This window comes from Artibeus jamaicensis, unplaced genomic scaffold (assembly GCF_021234435.1).
Source record: "Artibeus jamaicensis isolate MK-2021 breed Jamaican fruit bat unplaced genomic scaffold, CSHL_Jam_final contig_3290, whole genome shotgun sequence".
NCBI classification, from domain to species: Eukaryota; Metazoa; Chordata; class Mammalia; order Chiroptera; family Phyllostomidae; genus Artibeus; species Artibeus jamaicensis.
In genome coordinates this window covers 216003-235339 of record NW_026521779.1, presented here as the reverse complement: position 1 = coordinate 235339, position 19337 = coordinate 216003, and the positions used below count along the sequence as shown (strand labels likewise).

The following is a 19337-nucleotide window of genomic DNA, read 5'->3' as shown; positions in this document are numbered from 1 at the left end:
GCTGTGGCATTCTGTGAGCAGAACAACTCAGAGGTCCCGAGTGGGACTGGGGGCGGAGGAGGAAATTCTGGGCAGCGTCTGTGCCTTGCCACGGTCTGCTGAACGGGAGATTGGAAGCTCTGGGTAATTCATTTCTGGGGGAGGAGGAAAAACAAGGTCAATGAGGCCTGGCCAGAAAGCCCCTGGGGAAAGACAGGACACTTGTCTATAGGTAGTTCAGGAGCGGTGAAGGTGTCTGGCTGGCTGGTGCTGGAGGCACAAGGGAGCCCAAGAGCCCTAGTTGCCACAGTGGCCTTAGTCAGGGTTTGGTGGGTAGGATGGTCACTCATTCATTCAACAAACATCATTGGGTGCCAAGCAGTGGAGTCGAGCTTTTAATGGTGGGGAAGACAGGCAGTGGGCAAGACAAAGAAGTGAGATATATGGGATGTTAGATGGTGATGAGATGGCAACAACTGTTCAGGAGAAATGTAAGGGATGGAGTGTATGAGAAGGGCTGGCCTGGGACTTTAATTAGGGCCTTTGTAGAAAGTCACAGTAAAGGGGATGTTGGATCCACGACTTCCTGTTTCTCGAACACAGCAGGAGCGTGTGTCCTCAGGGCCTTTGCACAGCCTGGAATGCTCTTCCTCCAGATGTCTGAGGCCCTGCCCCCACAGCCTCCATCTGTTTCAATGGTTAGGCCTTCTCTGATCACCTTCTTTTTGTTCTTTTATTTTTTAAAAAAATATTTTATTTATCTTTTAGAGGGGAAGGGAAGGAGAGAGGGAGAGAAATATCAATGTATGTTTGCCTCCCATGTGTCCCCTGCTGGGAACTAGCCTGCAACCCAGGCTTGTGCCCTGACTGGGGAATTGAACCATGGTTGCTTGGTTCCCAGGCCCGCACTCAATCCACTGAGCTATGCCAGCTAGGGCTTTCCTTCTTGTTCTTTTACAAGTGAGCTTTAACTGACATTTACAGTATATTAGCTTCAGGTGGCAATGTAATGACTCGATAGTTGCGTGTCTTGCAAAATGATCACCTCAGTAAGTCTAGGTCACGTCCACCACCACACACAGCTGCAATTTTTTTTCTTGTGATGGGAATTTTAAGATCTGCTCTCTGAACATGGTATTCGCTATTTCTGGGTGTTGATGGGGTATCCATTCTGGAATGCAAGTAGTGGTGTGTTTAAAGACATACGTGAAAATCCTTGTTTTTGTGAGTGTTCCTTGTGCGTGTAGCTCTGAACAGTGTTGTTCTGGTGAATGGATGTGTCCACAGTTCTGTGACGGGTGTAGAGAAGTCTGGCAGTAAGAAAGATTTTTCTAAGAATATTACCTGAAAAAATAGCAAAAAAAAATGTACTTTCCTAGCAACTTTCAAATATAACTGCTCACTTTGTTAAACATAAGCATTTAATGTCCAACTTTCCCTCTCTCAGCTCTATTTTTTCTGCACTCCACTTTCACTTTCATTCAATTAAAAATACTTTTAATTTTTGACTTCCTCTTTGACTCATGGATGCAACTTGATGTCTGAATATTTGCAGATTTTTCCAGATAATCTTTCTGTAATTTCTAGTTTAATTTGGTTCTGATCTGAGAACATGTTTTGTTGATTTTTGTTCTATGACCTTCCTTTTTATTGCAAGGGATTTCTCTGGGGGTGGGGTGGGGTTCACCAATGGATCCCTAGTACAAAGCACAGGACCTAACACATAGTAGGTAGTCAATACATATCTGTTGAATGGGTGAATGGAGCTCTGGAACTCCCATCCCTTTTGGATGTATCATGAGGTACTTGCTCAGAGATGTTGTGTTTCTCCCCAGAGGTCACACAGCAAGAATGGGGCAGAGTGGGGGGCAGCCTGGGCCCATGGTCTTCTGTTATACCCAGTGGATGGGGCTGGATTCCACTGCCAGTTCCTCAGTGCTTTCTGTGAGCCAGGTCCCAGGGGATGGCCTTGGCCATGTGCCCATCATTCCCACACAGTGAGACCATCCAATCTTCACCACACTTACCTTGTTCCGGGGCTGCCCACCTCAGATGACACCCTTGATAGGCAGAGATGCTATTGGTCTTCTTGGCTGGAGTAGCCCACTCCTGCCTCTGTCCCCTTCCTCTTCCCTGACCCCATGTGTGTTCCACATGTGTTTTCTGGGTAGAGAGCTCTTCCTTCTCAGACTTCTGCGTCGGTAGAATGGGACCATCCCCATCACTCAGTGTGACAGGGGACAGCCTGGCCCCCAGGTTGCTTTCTCTGGAGAGGGAGGCTGATCTGCTGCCTACTCCCCCCTCAGCCAGGGCTGGGGCCGCCCACCTCCCTCTGTGCTGGGGACGGTTTCCCACCTGGAGAGACTGCTGTCGGCCAATATTGAGACTGTGAGGTGGGACATAAATTCTGTTTTGTGGAGGCCACTCTTATTCTGAATCTCTGTTACAGAAACCCAGCCTGTTACTCTAATTTGTGGGCTGGACGGGATTTCTTTGTTTTTAAAGGGAACTCGAATTGTATTTCCTTTTATTGGTAGTGGAAAGCCCCTAAAAGGGGAACTGGTGTCTTGTCCTTTGGGGTACGTAATACTTTCCTATGGTTACTATACCAAATCATCACAGATTTAGTGGCTTAAAACAACAGAAATAATTCTTTTATAGCTCTGCGGGTCAGAAGTTCAAACTGTTTCACATAGCTTGAACCAAGGTATCTGCAGGGCCACCTGCCCCTAGGGGAACTAGTGGGAGAGTTTGCTTTCTTGCCTTTTCCGGAACTGTCTTCCTTAGTCTCATGGCTTTTTTCTGTGTCTGTCAGGCCACCAGTACAGCATCTAGCTTCAGAGAAAAGAGAGAGACTTTTACAGCAAAGAGACACATAGAGAGCAGGCCATGCGAGGACAGAGGCAGCGGTCAGAGTGATGTGGCCACAAGCCAAGGGCTGCCAGGAGCCCCCAGAAGCTGGAAGAGGCAGGTAGGTCCCCACCTAGAGCCTCCAGAGGGAGCACCGCCCTGCTGACACCCTGACTTCAGACTTCTTATTCCCTCAAAGAGAAATGATATATCAATCATTTTAAATATTAAATGAGATATTAAAAATACTTAATATTAATATTTAATATTAAATGAAATATTTAAAAAATAAAAAGAATAGAAAATCCATGATGAACCAAATATCAAAAGTTTAAATTGAGACAGACCATTGTTTGCTTTTCTTCCAACTCTACTGAGGTCAAACTGGCCATCAAAAATGCATGTGCTCATTGCGTGCAACTTGATGACCTAGTGCACACGCCCATCATACATGTTCCCCACAGCCGAGCCAGCCAGCAGCATGTTCATCACCTCACACAACTGTCATTTTCCTTTTTTTTTGTATCAAGAACACCCAAGATCTACCCTCTTAGCAAATTTTAGGTACACAATGCAATATTGTCAACTAGTCACATTGCTTTCACCAGCTCCCCGGCACTTACTCATCTGGCATGACTGAAGCTTTGTAACCCTTGATCAACATCTCCCCACTTTCCCTCCCTGCAGCCCTTGGGAACCACCCACTGCTCCTATGTTCTGCTTTTATGAGTTGACTACATGGAGGGCAAAGGGAGCAGCAGGTAGAACAGGGTGGAAGTTATGACCATAATTCTGGTGAGGGATGATGTTGGCTCAGACCAGGAGGTGAGAAGCACTCAGATGCTGGATGTATTGTGAACGGAGAGCCAACCAGACTTACTAACATTTGGCCAGGCAATAGGAAGACTCAGGGCTGGATGCAACTCTAATGTCCTGGGCGCTGGAATCTTTGTCACGTGGGTTGAGCTGAGATCATTGGATGGATTACCACCCCTGACCTGTGGCTTGGGCCTTCTCACCACCTGGCGCTGGTAGCATGTGTCTTGATAGACCCAGGTGGAAGCTGCAGGGCCGATGTCACGTTCACCACATTCTATTTGTTACAAAAGAGTCACTAAGGCCAGCTCAGATTCAGTAGGAGGAGAAATCAGACTGTATTCCTTAATGGAGTGGCAAGGTCACATTGCATAAGACCTTGTGGGACATAAGATTTGCTTAAGAACATCTTTTGAAAATTCCCTCTGCCATAGCTATGGAATGAGAGAGAAGGGAGGAGCCATGAATATTTGTAAGGCTGTTGGGCCAAAGGCTGATGGTGCTCCTTTTGAGAAATATAGGCAGGCTGCTCTCTTGGGCAGGGTTCTCCAGAGACCTTCAGGCTGGTTAATCCACCACCTTCACCTGGTTCACAGGAAACTCCCGAGTTCCTGCTGCCTCAAAACACACAGCCACTCCTACTGCAGCCCTTTTTTTTTTAATGTCCATCCTTTCACTTCATGCTGTTTTGGGTGTGAGTCAAAACCTCCTCTTTTGGTTTTCCCATGGGGGAAGGCAGTGCTCTCCGTCTCTCTTTAACTTTCAGTTTGTAAGCACCCACTCGTCAACGTCAAGCTAAGTGTGAAAAAGTTTCCTTTGCAAGTTTTGTCTATGTGACTGCAGTAGCCAGCCTTCAAGAAGGCCCTGACAATCCCTACATCTCGGCATTCACGCCCTTGTGTTGTCTCCTCTCTCAACTACTCACAGGTGGTCCATGTGACAAATAGAGTAGAGCGGAGATGATGGTTTGGGATTGTAGGCTAGGCCATAAAAGGCACTGTGGTTTCCACATTGGCTTCCACTATGTGGTGAGGACACTCAGTCAGTTCTTCATGGAGGCTCCTATGGCAAGGAATTGTGGACTTCTGCCAAGGACCATGTGAATGCACCGTCTTGGAAAAGGCTCTTCCAGCCCCATTTGAGCCTTCAGATGACAGCAGCTCTGGCCAGCATTTAGACTGCAAGCCTATGAGAGAGCCCAAGCCAGAAACCCCTGGCTAAGCTGCTCTTGCTTTCCTGAACCACAGAGAATATAAGTGCTATTGTTGTTTAAGTCACTAAGTTTTGGGTCAATTTTTTGGTGCAGCTATAGCTAACTGATCCAGTGTCCTAGAAATTTACTTTGGAATGTGGGAGTACTTAGCGTTTATCTCTTTTACACCTTGTTACGAATGTGACCACCTTCAGGAGGCCTCTGATCACCTCTGTACACTAGCTCCCATCCTATCCCATTACCCTGTTTTATTAAAAAAATAGTCATTCACTATTGGAAAGACAATAAAATTATAGTGTCTATTTCTATGTTTCTTTACTGGTTTATGGTCTCTCCTGTCTTGGTGGAAAGTTCCACAAAGGAAGGAGCTTATTCATCTTTTCCACCCAGGGCTTGGCGCTCTGCAGAAACTCAAATGCAAGGGCTGTTGTATTGTTACTTCTATGTATGAACTGATACTTCCCTTTTCCCAAATCCAAGTTCATCCCAGCTCAACTCCTTCTCATCCCCCAACACAACTATGACCACATAGTTCTTCATCTCAACCACATCCTGAATTATGACTCTACTCCCATGTCCATCACTGTTGCTGACCCATCTTCGACTCCATCCTCACCCCAATCCAAACCTTCATGCCAACCACAGCCTTGAGGTGGTTGTGGTGTGTGTGTGTGTTCTTGGGGAGGTTCCAATCAAGGTGAATTTGCATGTACTTGTCTTTAAAGAAAAGGGAACTGAGAGGAGCCTCAGAAACCTGAGTAGGAAGGACAAGGGGCAGAAGCTGTCAAGTTCTGGCTGCACCTTCTTAGTTTCTTGCATTAGATGCAGCCATGCCTACCCTGTATACTAACTCTGGGTGCCTCGACCTGCCAGGTATGGCCCTGGCCAGACTTGGGTTGGCAGCCAGGGGTGGTCAGGACCAAGGTTTTAGCATCTCCACCCTGGGGTTGAAAATCGGGACCTGAGGGATTGAGGAGGGAATGCGCTGGGTGCTTACTTGTCTTTCCTCTGGAAGGGACCAGAGAGGAGGAGGAGGAGGATGCTGATGATTATGAGAACATGGCGCCTCCCTACAAGGACCTTCCTCCCAAGCCAGGTAAGAGGAATTCTCAGAGGCTAGATGAGGAGATATGTGGTTTGTGGGCCAGAAGGGGAGCTAGGTCTCCAGGGGGCATTAGCTGGGCTTTGTAGACACATGGTCAGCTTGCTGTGTGCTCATCCCATGCCAGGCCTCCTCCCTGCCTTTGATCATATCTCAGGCTGATGGGGAAGTCAGTGCTGGGAACAACCCCAGTTGAACAGATTGAAGGGGGGTAAACCAAGAGAGTGGAGAAATCCTGAAGGAAATGGAGGGCTCTGCCTGCGATGGTGGGAGGATTGGGGATTTAGAGGAAGAGGGGACATCAGAGTAGGACTTGAGGGATGAGGAGGAGTTTGTTAGGAAAAGAAGTCCAGAGGGAACTGGTGGATGCAAAGACCCAAAGACAGAAAGGCCGGTGTTTGAGAAACAAGAGTGGACTGTTGGCTCCCCAGCTTCCCGACATTCACAGCCACGGCCCAGATTTGCCTTTAGACTTGATGGCCCACACCTGGGCTGTCTTGGTGACTGTGGACAGGGGCCATTCCATGTGGGATGGGGCTCCACATCCTCCACTTCCGAGTCTAGACTGGGGCCAGCCTAAGAGGTCTCAGGGCTCTGTGGGGCTTGGATGATGTGGGAGGTGAATGTGACTCTGCTGTTTGATTTCCTGTCTCCACCTCCAACGTGGTCCCAACATGATTCTCAAACCCAGCTCCAGACTAACCCCATCCTCTTCTTCAGGGCCGTCCTTTCCCCAAACTTAGCACCTTTCCCAGATCCAAGTGCAGCTGTAATATCTCTCCATTCCCATCTCCATTTCAAAATCCAGTGCCATCATCATGCCCCAGCACAACTACAACCCAAACTCAACTTCCTCCCTTTTTTCAAACCCAAGTTCATCCCAGCTCAACTTTCTCCCCAACCCCCAATGCAACTACGACCCCATTCTTCATCTTAACCACATCCTGAATTACAGGCCTACTCCCTTCAGATTACTGCAATCAGAAAACAAAAACAAAAACAAAAACAAAAACAAAAACAAAAACAAAAATAAAACCAACAACTTTTAACTGGAGGGGTAGGCTAGCCAGATGGCTTAATTGAAGTTCTCTTGTCAAGACCAAAACGATCTGTTTTTCCAATGTTTGGTATTTTGTGTACATGGAGGATTTCCCCCCTTGATTTCAGTGGCATAATAAAAAAAAATACTGGGTTTTGGATAAAAAAAACACAACAGCCCTACTCCCTTGTTCATCACTTTCCCTGACTCACATTCAACCTCACTTTCATCCCAATCCAAACCCTCATGCCAACCCCAACCTTGACTTCATCCCCATCCCTACCTAAACTTACCTATGTCTTTAATTTAGGGTGACCAACTGTTCCAGTTTGCCCAGGGACAAAAGATTTTCTGGGATGTGGGACTTTCAGCTTTAAAACTGGGGAAGTCCTGCATAGTCCAGGATGGTTGGTTATTGTATGTCAGTTCTGCACCTGTCCCTAACCCCCATTCTATTCTCATGCCCAACCCCATCCATTACAATCTCAACCTTGTTTCTATCACTGCCTTCGATCTCATTTTCATCCAGACAAACTCTAACTCTGAGCTTCTCTTCTTCAGGTTCATTGGCTCCACCAAGGCCTCCAAGGGCAGGTGAGCTGGGGCTTGGGGCACAGGAGATCAGGTGCTGGCTTTGTCTTGTTCTGGGCCTAAGCAACCTTTCCTTACTCCATAGGAAGAAATCCAGAACCCCCTCTACATCCCCACAAGCACCTGGAGATCTCAGGTGAGAATGTAGGGCTGGGACTTTGGTGTTCACCTCGCTGACATCTTGGTCTACATGACCGTTATCTTTCTGATCCCCTCCAGGCCTGGATCTGACCCCTGTCACCTACAGATCTCAACTGGGTGAGCCATGAGAAAACCCTTTAAGAAGCCTGAAAAGGGACACATGGACATCCTTTCCCCAGCCCTCCCATTCTGACTAGAAAGCAAGTCAGAGGGGATGAAATCTTGATCTTGGAAGACAGAGTCTTTCAGCAACTTCTGGATAAAACTCTCTCCCTCTTTCTCCTAGGCACCGCTCTGGAGCATCCTCCATTCCAGCCATCCCAAGCCAGTAAGTAAGTCCTCTGTATGTTCTCCTTTCTCTCCTCTCATAGTAGCCAATATATTTGATTCAGTCCTAGAGTTCCAGAGTGAGACCATAGCGCAGAGAAATGTTTCCACTCAGAAGCTTCTTCTCCCTGAGTCTAGACTAGATCCGCAGGGGACCAGGGCGTCTGCCATATACTCTTCAGGCCCCACCTCCTGCTTGTATATAAGGTACAAGAAACATTCTCTGCCCCAGATGCAAGGGTCCACAGGCTTCCTTGAATGGGGAGTAGTTTGGGCAGGAGCTTCTGGAGGGCAGAAGACAATATATTGTAGAGGGTAAGGGAAGAGCTGGGTCCAAGTCACTCATGACCTCTCAGTTTACTTATGTACATCTATGCCATAAGGGTGAGGGCCCAATGACATAAGGCTGTAACAGAATGCTTGGCACACAGGAAGTGCTCCATGAACACTCTGAGTTTCTTCAGGGTTTTCTCTGCCCAACACCCTCTTGCTGACCCCATCAGGTGACATAGTCAAGACCATAGACCTCTGTCCCCTTCCTTTTGGAGAAGGGCTCAAGGTTTCTTTCTGCACTCTCTCAAGCACAAGTATTGGACTCTCTGTCTCCAACCCCCATGTCCCCCACCCCAGCAACTCCAGTTCCCTGGCTCAATCAGAAGTCTGGGGATCTTGGGTGCTACCAAGAGGAGCGATGGATGGTTTTCCTGTGTGTACTGGTGGTGGTGTCACTGCTCCTTGCCTGCACTGGTCTGGCCATAACCCTGATTAAGTGTGAGTAGGGTGAGGATGGGCTTGTGGGGAGACTGGGGCTGGGGTACAGGAGGATTGGGTTCAAGGTGGACTCCTTCTCATAGACCAGGAGGTGGTGGAAGAACTGAAGATGTTAAGCTTTCAGCAGAAGGTGTGGCAGGCAAATGGTGAGTGTTTCCAGTCACCCTTTCATGCCAGGCATGCTGAGAGCATCACTGTGGCCCTGACTCAGCTCCAGGATCATCTTTGCCAGGCACTTCGCCAGGTGCCGGGGTCAAGGTTGGGTGGGCAGGATGGTGAGCTCATTAGACATAGGCCTGGACACTGTGGAGTGTGTGTGTCTCCCCACGCACGCTTGTGCTGCCCAGCATGGCGGTCATGAGCCACTGTGGCTGCCGAGTGCTTGAAATGTGCTCATTCTGAAGTGAGATGTGGTACAAGTCTGAAGCACACACTGATTTCAAAGCCTTGCTACAAAACGAGGCTGTAAAATGCCTTAATAATATTTATAATAATAATCTTTATATTGATTACCCACTGAAATGATAATATTTTGGATACATTGGGATAAGTAGAAATAGCATTAAAAGTAATTTTACCTGTTTCTTTTGACATTAAAAATGTGACTACTAGAAAATTTCAAATTACCCCTGTGGTTCACATTTTGTCTCTGTTGAATGACACAGGCATTAAAGAGCCGTTTACCAAATTATCCCCTCTGAAGTATAAAATTACAAATTTTTATGACTAGGCTACAGAAAGGCAATTCTAGGAAAAAGTCTAACAAGGGATCATGACCTTATCTTTGGGAGGGTCATACAGGGCTTCCCTCGGGAATGGTATTGCAGCTGAGTGAAGGAAGAGAAGGAATTAACCAGGTGAAGGGTGGAGGGTCTCAGAATGTGCAAAGGCTCTGTGGTGGGAGGCAACATTGTTTAAGAACAAGGGAGGAGTATGGTGTGGTTGGACAGGTGAGAGGTGACGATGACTTGCATGAGGATTGTGGCTATGGGGATGGAGAGAAGTGTGGGAAGTGAAAGGTTTAGGAGTGTTGACCAGACCTGGAGATGGACTGACTGGGAATGATGGCGAGTGAGAGGAAAGGGTGTCAAGGGTGCCGTATGTCCCTATCTCTACCTTTTTATCTACCTATATCTATATATCTTATATTTCTGGCTCATCTAACTGAAGGGCCACCTACTGATGATCCTAGGGAGTGTTGGAAGAGGGCAAGTTTATGAGGCAGTGGTGGGAATGCACACATTAGTTGTAGAAAATTTTCTGGGCTGGCATGATCTTCACCATGACTGCTGCAGTCTGAAAACTGCTGCATTCCCCCCTTCCTCCCCCCACACCAATGATTAGTGGCTTCTCACTGCCTGGAATCCAATACAAAACCCTGCACTTGGCATTCAAAGAACAGGACATTGGCTCTTGTCCTACTTTGCACTCAAGCTCCTATGAGGTTCCCTCAACTTCTACTGCACCAGCCTTCCCGTAACATAGTTGCCTCTGTACCTTTGCTTCCAAGGTGCCTACTGTGTCACACCTCCTCACAGTAACTGAATCACTGTCTTCCTTCAAAAACCCACCACTTCCAGGAAGCCCACCATTCCCATTCTTCCCCAAGCCCAAGATCAATCCTTTCTCTGAGCCACTCTAGGATTCCCCCTGGGCAGCGTGCATGTAGTTTTTGAATTGTAGTGCCACCCACAAGAATGTGGGTGCAGTGGGGAGCACAGCTGTTGCTTCCCTCTGCTGTGTCTGCTGTCATTGCTGGGTGAATGGGTAGATGGGGGTTTGGGTCTCCAACCTTCCTGCCCTGCCTGCTAACAGTGACTGGCATAATGGGGCTTGCTGGCCTGAAGAAGGACATTGACCAAGTAAGAGTGGACACCAACCAGTCCCTGGTGGAACTTCGGGGCTTATTAGGTGAGTGGGCCTTGGGGAACTATCCTGCGATGGCAAAGCTGGCATATCGCACGTCTGTGGGAGTGATTCTCATTGTGGTCTGTCCTGTTCCCAGACTGTTTCAGGGTCACCTGCCCTGAGGGCTGGCTTCCTTTTGAGGGCAAATGCTACTACTTCTCCCCAAACACCAAGTCATGGGATGAAGCCCGGACGTTCTGCCAAGAGAATTACTCTCACTTGGTCATCATCAACAGCTTTTCTGAGCAGGTGAGCTGTCCCCTCCAAGCCCATGAGAACTGGCAGGGCCAGCCTGCCTCTCTCTCAGGTTTATACATCCTTTCTTGGCTGGATGGAGTGAAACTGGAATTGCTCACGAGCGACTGAATCTTTTCATAGTAAGCTCTTACTGACGTAATATCATGCAGAAGTTAGGAGGCTATGCTTGGCTTGAGTTCAAATCTTGGTTGTGTTTAGTTATTTTCCTCAAGTCTCAGTTTGCTAGCGCCTAGGTAACACTTCCTATTCTCCAGACTGTATTCCAAACATCTCACCTATTACCTGTGTTAACATCATTCTCATAAAAACCCTGTAAATTCTTGTGTGAGTGAGGAAAGGATATGTTATGCTGAAGTAACAAACAGTCCGCACAGCTCAATGGTCAAAGCGTCTGGGGCAAATCATACGCAGACTCTTATAGCTTCCACTTGTGTGCACTTACATGGGCATGCCTATGCTTTAAGGTGGTAGGGAAACAGCTTTACCTGTGCATATGCAGAAGGAGAATTGAAATATTTGTAAATAATTTTATGACTTAGTACTACTACAGTTATGTAGCAGGACCATTTGTGCACCACACATCATCTGTACATCACGGATGAGGAGGCGAAGGCAGAGTGCACTTAGAAGTAGTGTCAGAGCCAGGATGTGAGCCCAGGTGTTTCCAGGGTGTGTCTTTTCCTAGCCTTTTACTTTTAACTCTTCTCTGTCACTATTTTTAAAGTAGGTTTCTAACAGACACTATACAGTCAGGTCTTATTTTTCAAAAATTCACTCTGACAATCCTCAGCTTTTAATTGGTGTTTTTCAGTTCATTTTAATGCAATGATTGATTGGGTTGGATTTTGTTAAGGTAATTAATTAATTACTTTTTATTAGATCTTTATTTTTAAAATGCCCAATACATTTATTACTTTGTTATTAAGATTATTTGCTATCTTAGTTTTTTCTTGTAGGTCCTCTCTGTGTTTCCATTCTTCCATTTCACAGCATCATTTGTATGAGTAGCTAACGTAGAAGGGTTTGGGAGATTAAATTAGATAATGCGAATGGGGCAGGTATAAGTAATACTCCCTAGATTCAGGTGCATAAGAAAAATATTCATTTGTTTGATTTAAAGAACTCATTTAGTTCTTTCGAGCTCCCATTACACCTGGGTTGTAGACAGTTAATCTTAGTCTGTTGGGATCCCCCCGCTGTCTTCTGAGTGGACAGTTTCTGTGGAGTCAAGGTGGAGGGCCCACCAGTCTTGTCCTCAACAGCTGCCTACCAAGCTGGTGTTCACTGACAGAGTGACCCTGGACAAGTTATTGAACCATCTATAAAATGGCGATAATAATGAGACTTGCTTCTGTGGTCACAGTGAGGATCAGACGAGATAATCTGTGTACAGTGCATAGCTCACTTATTAATTTATCACCTCAACCAACATTTCCTCAGCACCCGTTATGTGCTATGTGCCAGGCACTACTCTAATCTGATAGGCCAAGCAGCCCTCTTGTCTTTGTGGTTTCCTGACAGCTCTCTGGGGCTTAACCTAGGAACAAAGGTCCAGGTCCCCTCGACTTTTTAAGAGTCTCAAACCCCTTTTCGGGTTCTGGCCATCACTTGGGGCTCACTAGGGATGAATGCAGGGCCCCTCTCTCTGGCACCCACCATGTCTGTAGCTTAGTAATGTTTTTCCCGTTGTATTTTCTCCTCTCCAACTTCTGGAGAATCTTAGTGTTGATTGAGTATTGGGTGGGTGAGATATGATTTGCATACAGTGAAATGTCCAGACCCTAACTGTACATTCAGTTTTGACATGTGCATACAGCCATGTAACTGGCAACCCAAGACAGGCTTAGAACACCTACCTCTGCCCTCCCACCCCAGGCAACTGCTCAGCTGATTTCTTTCTTCGTAGGTCAGTTTCCCACGATGGGAGTTGTTTTTTTTTTAATTTTTTTATTGATTATGCTGTTACAGTTGTTCTATTCCCCCTTTATTCCCCTCCACCCTACCCCCCATCCCCACCATCACCCCCCCTTTAGTTTATGACCATGTGTCTCAAGTCCTTTAGATTCTATATTTCCCATGCTATTCTTGCCCCTCCATCTATTTTCTATCTACTGTCTATGCTACTTATTTTCTGTACCTTCTCCCCCTTCTCCTCCTCCCACTCCCCTGTTGCTAACCCTCCTTGAGATCTTCATTTCTATGTTTCCACTCCTGATCTAGCTGTCCTTTTAGTTTGCTTTAGTTTTAGGTGTGGTTGTTAATAACTATGAGTTTGTTGTCCTTTCACTGTTCATGTTTCTTTAACTTCTTTTTCTTAGATAAGTCCCTTTAACATTTCATATAATAAGGGCTTGGTGATGATGAACTCCTTGAATTTGATCTTATCTGAGAAGCACCTTATCTGTCCTTCCATTTTAAATGAAAGTTTTGCTGGATAGAGCAATCTTGGTTGTAGGTCTTTGGTTTTCATGACTTGGAATACCTCTTTCCAGCCCCTTCTTGCCTGTAAGGTCTCTTTTGAGAAATCTGCTGACAGTCTGATGGGGACTCCTTTGTAGGTGACTGTCCCCTTATCTCTTGCTGCTTCTAGGATTCTCTCCTTCATTTTAATCTTGGCTAATGTAATTACGATGTGCCTTGGTGTGTTTCTTCTTGGGTCCAACTTCTTTGGTACTCTCTGAGCTTCCTGGATTTCCTGGAAGTCTATTTCCTTTGCCAGATTGGGGAAATTCTCCTTTATTATTTGTTCAAATAAGTTTTCCACTGGTGGCTGTGCCTTTCCCCCTTCTGGTACCCCTATAATTTGGATGTTGGAGCATTTAAAGATGTCCTGGAGGTTCCTAAGACTCTCCTCATTTCTTTGAATTCTTGCTTCTTGACTCTTTTCTGTTTGGCCATTATTTGCTTTCTTCTGGTCCACTCCATTGATTTGAGTCCCAGTTTCCTTTTCATTGCTATTGGTGTCCTGTGCAATTCCATTCATTTCAATTAGTTTCACCTTCATATATTTGTCTAATTTGTCTGTATAATCAACCAGTTCTGTGAGGATCCTGATCACCAATGTTTTAAACTGTGCGTCTGTGAGTTTTGCTATTTCTTCATCGCTTAGATTTATTGGCTCTGGGGCTCTGAGATCCTCCTGCGCCATTCTTGGTCTGTTCGGGCCCTTTAAATGTGAGAAGCGGCGCCTTGGATTCCCAGGTCGCTGGGTTGTGATGCTGTATGTGGGGGCGTGGTCAGAGCGGGAAATGGCGACCCCCTCTGCCGCTTCTCACAGCTGGCTGCGGAGGAGCAGTGCCTTAGGTGGTTCACCTGGGCAGGGCCACTCAGAGTCGCTGGGTTATGACGCTGTATGTGGAGGTGGGGTCAGAGCAGGGAAATGGCGGCGCCCTCCACTGCCGCTTGCCGTGGGGACCTGCCGGCCCAGTCCAACCGCCCACTCTCTCGCCTGTCCACCCTCGCACAAATGCGCGACCTCAGTCAACACGCAGCCCCGGGCCTGGTTGTCTCCCCTTCGGTCGCTCGCCTGGTTGCTCGCTGGGTCGCTCACTAGGTCTGACCCTGTGCCTGGATTCCGCGGGCCTGAGTGTGTCTGGCCGAGTCCTCCTGTGCAACCCTGCTCCGCCAGCCGCTGGTTTCGCCCCTTACCGGTCAGGCTGAAGAATTTGTTGTTAACGGACTTCCGAAAAGTTCAATTTTCCGTGTTCTGGCTGTGTTTTCTGTTGCTAATATTTAGTTTTCTCTAATCTTGGTTGTGTGAGAAGGCACGGCACATCCACCTATGCCTCCATCTTGGCGGAAGTCCTTCGGGAGTTGTTTTTAATCATGATATTTTCTTCCTAATCTTTTGTCTTTGGCCCAAGTCCTTTCTCTTCTCCCTAAAGCCTGGGCTTTTCAATTACCAAACAGCAGGAAGCTCCACTCCTCTCCTTTCTTTCCCCTTCACATTCTTTTTCTGAAGCAATGGATTCCTTTTCCACCTGAATGCAGGTCAGGACTGCAGGGCAGGGTGGAAGTACCCAGGAAACCAAGGTATCAGTTATTATTAAAATGTCCCTTAGATGTTATCATGTTAAACCTGAAGGCATCACAGTCTTTACTGTGCGTCAGACACTGTTTTTGAGCACTTAATGATAATAACTCATTTAACTCTCACACCCTATGAGGAGGTAGCTACTATTATCCCATTTTACAGATGAGGAAACTGAAGTGCAGAGCACTTCACAGGTCTGGTGAGAAAGTAACATAATTATTCTTACTGCACATTCTCAAGGAGGAAGAAGGTGTTGATCCTGCTCTGGGTGCCACAGGGACTTGGAGGGACTTTGGGGGTGGCATTCGAAAGCCCTAAATGTGTGTGGGACAGAACAGAGGGGGGACCCTGATCCTGAGGGCTGTGAAGAATTGATGGATGAATAGAGTTTGTACTTGCAGAACTTTGTGGCCAAGGCTCACCGCTCTCCACGGGTGTACTGGCTGGGGCTGAGTGACAAGGAGCACGAAGGGACATGGAAGTGGCTGGATGGGTCGCCTGTCACTTTGAGGCAAGTATCTAGAGTTCGTGAGTTCCCTGCTCATTGTGGGTCCTTGTGTGGTCCAAGCCAGCAGGTCCTCTAGAATTCCAGGCTGGACTGGACAGGCAGGCCTAGGGTGTTCTTTTTCTGGTAAGGCTTCTGGTCCTTGCACCCTTTTGACTTTTCTCCATTGCAATAATCTCCACCTTTTAGCCAACTGTTCAAATATATCAAGTCCCCAGGCTAACAGTTGGTAAAAAAAAGAAAGAAGAGAAAGGTGGAGTGGCTATGGGACAAGAGGAAGAAGAAGATTTTGATTTGCAAAAAGGATGAATAGGATCTCATTTTTTTGTATTCTACAGATGTTCACCCATTTACATATTTACTCTTAATAATCCTGTAAAGAAAGTAGTATTTTCATCTTCACTTTAAAGATGAGGAAACTGAGACAGGGAAAGGTTAAGCAACCTGCCCAAGGTTACACGGCTAGCAGGCGGCAGTGTCAACCAACCTGGCTCCAAAGTCTATTCACTCAGTCATTAGACTTCACTTTCTAAAGGAGTGTATGTATTTGTATTTTTCAAAAAATTTAAAAAATATATTTATTTATTTTTAGAGAGGGGGAGGGAGAGAGGGAGAGAAACATCATTGTGTGGTTGCCTCTTGCATGCCCCCTACTGGGCACCTGTCCTGCAGCCCAGGCTTGTGCCCTAGACTGGGAATCCAATCTGTTCACAGGCCAGCACTCAGTCCACTGAGCCACAGCAGCCAGGGCTGTATTTGTATTTTAAATAAATATAAACAAATTGTCCCCTATACTGCTTATACCAATTTAACCTCTCGGCAGTCTGACTGTAGTTTTTTGGCCCACATGTTCATCAAACTTTTGGAATTTTGTTGGTTTAATTACAAGTGAAAAATAAAGTCCCAGTGCAGTATTGATTTGCATTTCTCTTATAGTGACAATACACATATATTCAATAGCCATGTATTCCTTTTTTTGACTTATCCATTCATATCTTTTGTTTTTTATTTTGAAATTTTGGTCTTATGGATTTATAGGAGTTCTTTATTATTATTATTATTATTATTATTATTATTATTATTAGAGATATTAGTGTTTTGTCTGGGGATCTCATTTTTTATAAAGGTCCTTGAAAGGAGGCACAGCTCTGTAATAAAGGTGGCCCATGTGGCACCGTGGGTGGCCAGCTCAGATCCCTCATGGGAGCAAAGGGCATTGGCTGTGAAAGGGTTGCAGTTATGCTGTCTCCAGATAGTTGTCCTCAGCCGAGTGGAAGTCTGCTCATAGAGAAGGTCATCCTATTCCCACTGGGGTCAGCCCACAACCAATGACTGGCTGGTGAAGGCTGGACACCTTGTCTCAAGTTGGGACAACTCTGCGATGCTATTCACGTTCCAGAGGTCCCTGTGGGGTCAAGCTGAGGCTAGATTCAGCTGAACCCACATCCTGGCTCATCTCCACCCCTTGTCCCATCCTGCTTCTCTCACTCCCTCTTTCCTCAGTGTCTTTTAATAAATACCATGCACCTGAGTCACCACACAAGGATCTGTCCTGACCTAAGACATTTCTGTACTTGGAAGGTTGAGAGAATTAGGGATATAAAGGGAGTGTTCTTTGGAAGAGGAGGCAAACATTGACCAGATGCAGGAAATGGATTCAGGAGGGAGGAGGTGGGGCTGAGTTAGGACAGACAAATTGTGGTGAAGGGGATAATGCCGTACCTTCAGATAATTCTGAGAGGCTGAGAGAAGTGATTAGGTAGAAGAGGGAGTCTTACGCCATGAAGACCTTTCCCCCCAATTAAAAAAATCAATAGACAATTAATTTTTTAAATTTATTGGAAAAATTGGGCTGAAGGTACAGAGATTTGCTGTATATATTCTCTGCTCCAACACACAATTTCCTCTGTTGTCAACACCTTGCATTTGTGTGGTGCCTTTGTTACAACTGATGAGCCAATATGGACACATTATTATTAACTGAAGTCTGTACTTTACATTAGGGTTCACTCCGAGCCTTGTGCATTCTATGGGTTTTACAAACACATAATGTCAACGTCATGTGTCCGCTGTTACAGTATCATGTAGAATAGTAGTTTCATCGCCGTGAAAAGTACCCTGTGCTCTACCTATTCACCCACCTCATACCCACTTTTCCTTCTGTTCAGCTTTTGGGAACCAGCAGAACCTAATGATGCTTATGACGAGGACTGTGGCAGCATGAACACAGGTGGCACTTGGAATGATCTCTCTTGCAACAAAGCTACGTATTGGATTTGTGAGCGGAAATGTTCCTGTTGAACCCCAGGGATGAGACTGGGTGACTGGGTGGGGGTCTGTGCCCGACTGCCCCTTGGTTCTTGGATACGAGAACCTCCTGCCCTTCCACAGAAGGCTCTGCTTCCCCATGAATCACTTTGGAGGCACCTGAAAAGGGACCGGCAGCCTGGATGTAGCAAGTTCCCTGGGGTGTAAGTCAGACCGTTTCTCGAGTGAGGACTTGGGGCCTTGTTCAGTTGGACAGTGTTTTAGTGCTTTCAGGCGGCTGTCACAGAACCCCACATGCTGGGTGGCTCATAACTTCTTTCTTGAAGTTCTGGAAGCTGGGAAGCCCCAGATCAAGGGGCAGGGAGATTCAGTGTTTGGTGAAGGCCTGCTTCCTGGTTCATGGATGCTTCTTTCTGTGGTGTCCTCACATGTTAGAAGGGACAAGGGAACTCTCTGGGGTCCCTTTTTAAGGGCATTAATTCCATTCAGGGGAGCGCTAACTTCATGACCTAATCACTTCCTAATGGCCACACCTCTGAATACCATCACATTGGGGCAGGGTGTCAACATATGAATTTTGGGAGAGGGACACACATTCAGTCCACAGTTGATGGTGAGCTGGAGGGACATGTCTTAGTGATGGTCTCCCAGTTCTGGGGTCTGGAGGATGCTCACCAAGTCCTTGATCGTGACACTTAGGAAGTGATGTTTGCCCATTGGGGCCTGGGGTCTGATTGGTTGAGCCAGAGCTCAAAATAACTTGGGTCCTCTGAACCATGATGCACTGGGAGTGGGCTCCCTTACTGCCTATCTGATGTGCACCAGCTACTGGGAAGTAGATGGGGCAAGATTATTCTTGAAAAGCAACTTTCTCAACATCCCAGGTGAGGTTTGATCAAGCTAGGTGGTGGAATTAGCCCTTTGCTAAGTTTGGCCCATGGAAGGCCTGCAAAGGCAGACCAACTGAAAGACAAGACTCCCACTCAATGTGGTTGAGCCGGGCTGTGACTTGGTCAGATCCTCAGGACAGCAATGGAGATATCTACCTACCTGTGCCTTTGAACTATTTGTGGTTTGTCGAACTATTTATCTTTAATGAAGTATTTCACTTAACTGCCAAGTGGACCTCCTGGGGCTATTAGCTCTTGCAATGTTAGAGCTTCTCGAAATGCCATTTCACTGTGTGGTCCTTGCCCATTGCGTTAGTTTGCTGGGGCTGCCATGATAAAGTACCAAAGACTGATTCAAACAATAAAAATATATAAAATATATCGTCTCACAGTTGTGAAGAATGGAAGTTCAAAATCAAGGTGTTGGTGTGGTTGGTTTCTGGTAAGACTTCTCTCCTTGGCTTGCTTATACATGGCTGTTCTTCTTCTGTGCAGGTCTGTGTCCTAATCTCTTCTTATAAGGACTCCAGTCCTACTGGCTTAAGGCCCATACTAATGACTTCATTTTATCTTAATTACCTCTTTAATGACCCTATCTCCAAATACAGTCACATTCTGAGGTTCTTGGGGTTAAGAGTTCAGCACA

General features: G+C 46.4%; 1 protein-coding gene across 3 annotated transcripts; it reads left to right on the top strand.

Annotated features, from left to right (window-relative positions):
• The first annotated feature begins 28 nt into the window (after positions 1-28).
• Positions 29-19070, top strand: CLEC17A (C-type lectin domain containing 17A). Of its 3 annotated transcripts, XM_053663794.1 has the most exons (13): positions 29-123; positions 2795-2950; positions 5874-5954; positions 7561-7593; positions 7676-7726; positions 7810-7848; positions 8018-8059; positions 8641-8829; positions 8913-8975; positions 10645-10740; positions 10835-10986; positions 15430-15539; positions 17702-19070. In XM_053663794.1, exons 3-13 carry the CDS (start codon positions 5918-5920, stop codon positions 17832-17834), a joined length of 945 nt encoding a protein of 314 aa, XP_053519769.1. In that variant the 5' UTR covers positions 29-123; positions 2795-2950; positions 5874-5917; the 3' UTR covers positions 17835-19070. The 3 variants fall into 3 exon arrangements, with proteins under 3 accessions (XP_053519769.1, XP_037001740.2, XP_037001739.2); XM_037145845.2 differs by lacking the exons at positions 29-123; positions 2795-2950 and adding an exon at positions 5626-5731 and having other exon boundaries at positions 8689-8829; XM_037145844.2 differs by lacking the exons at positions 29-123; positions 2795-2950 and adding an exon at positions 5626-5731.
• The last annotated feature ends 267 nt before the right edge of the window (positions 19071-19337 follow it).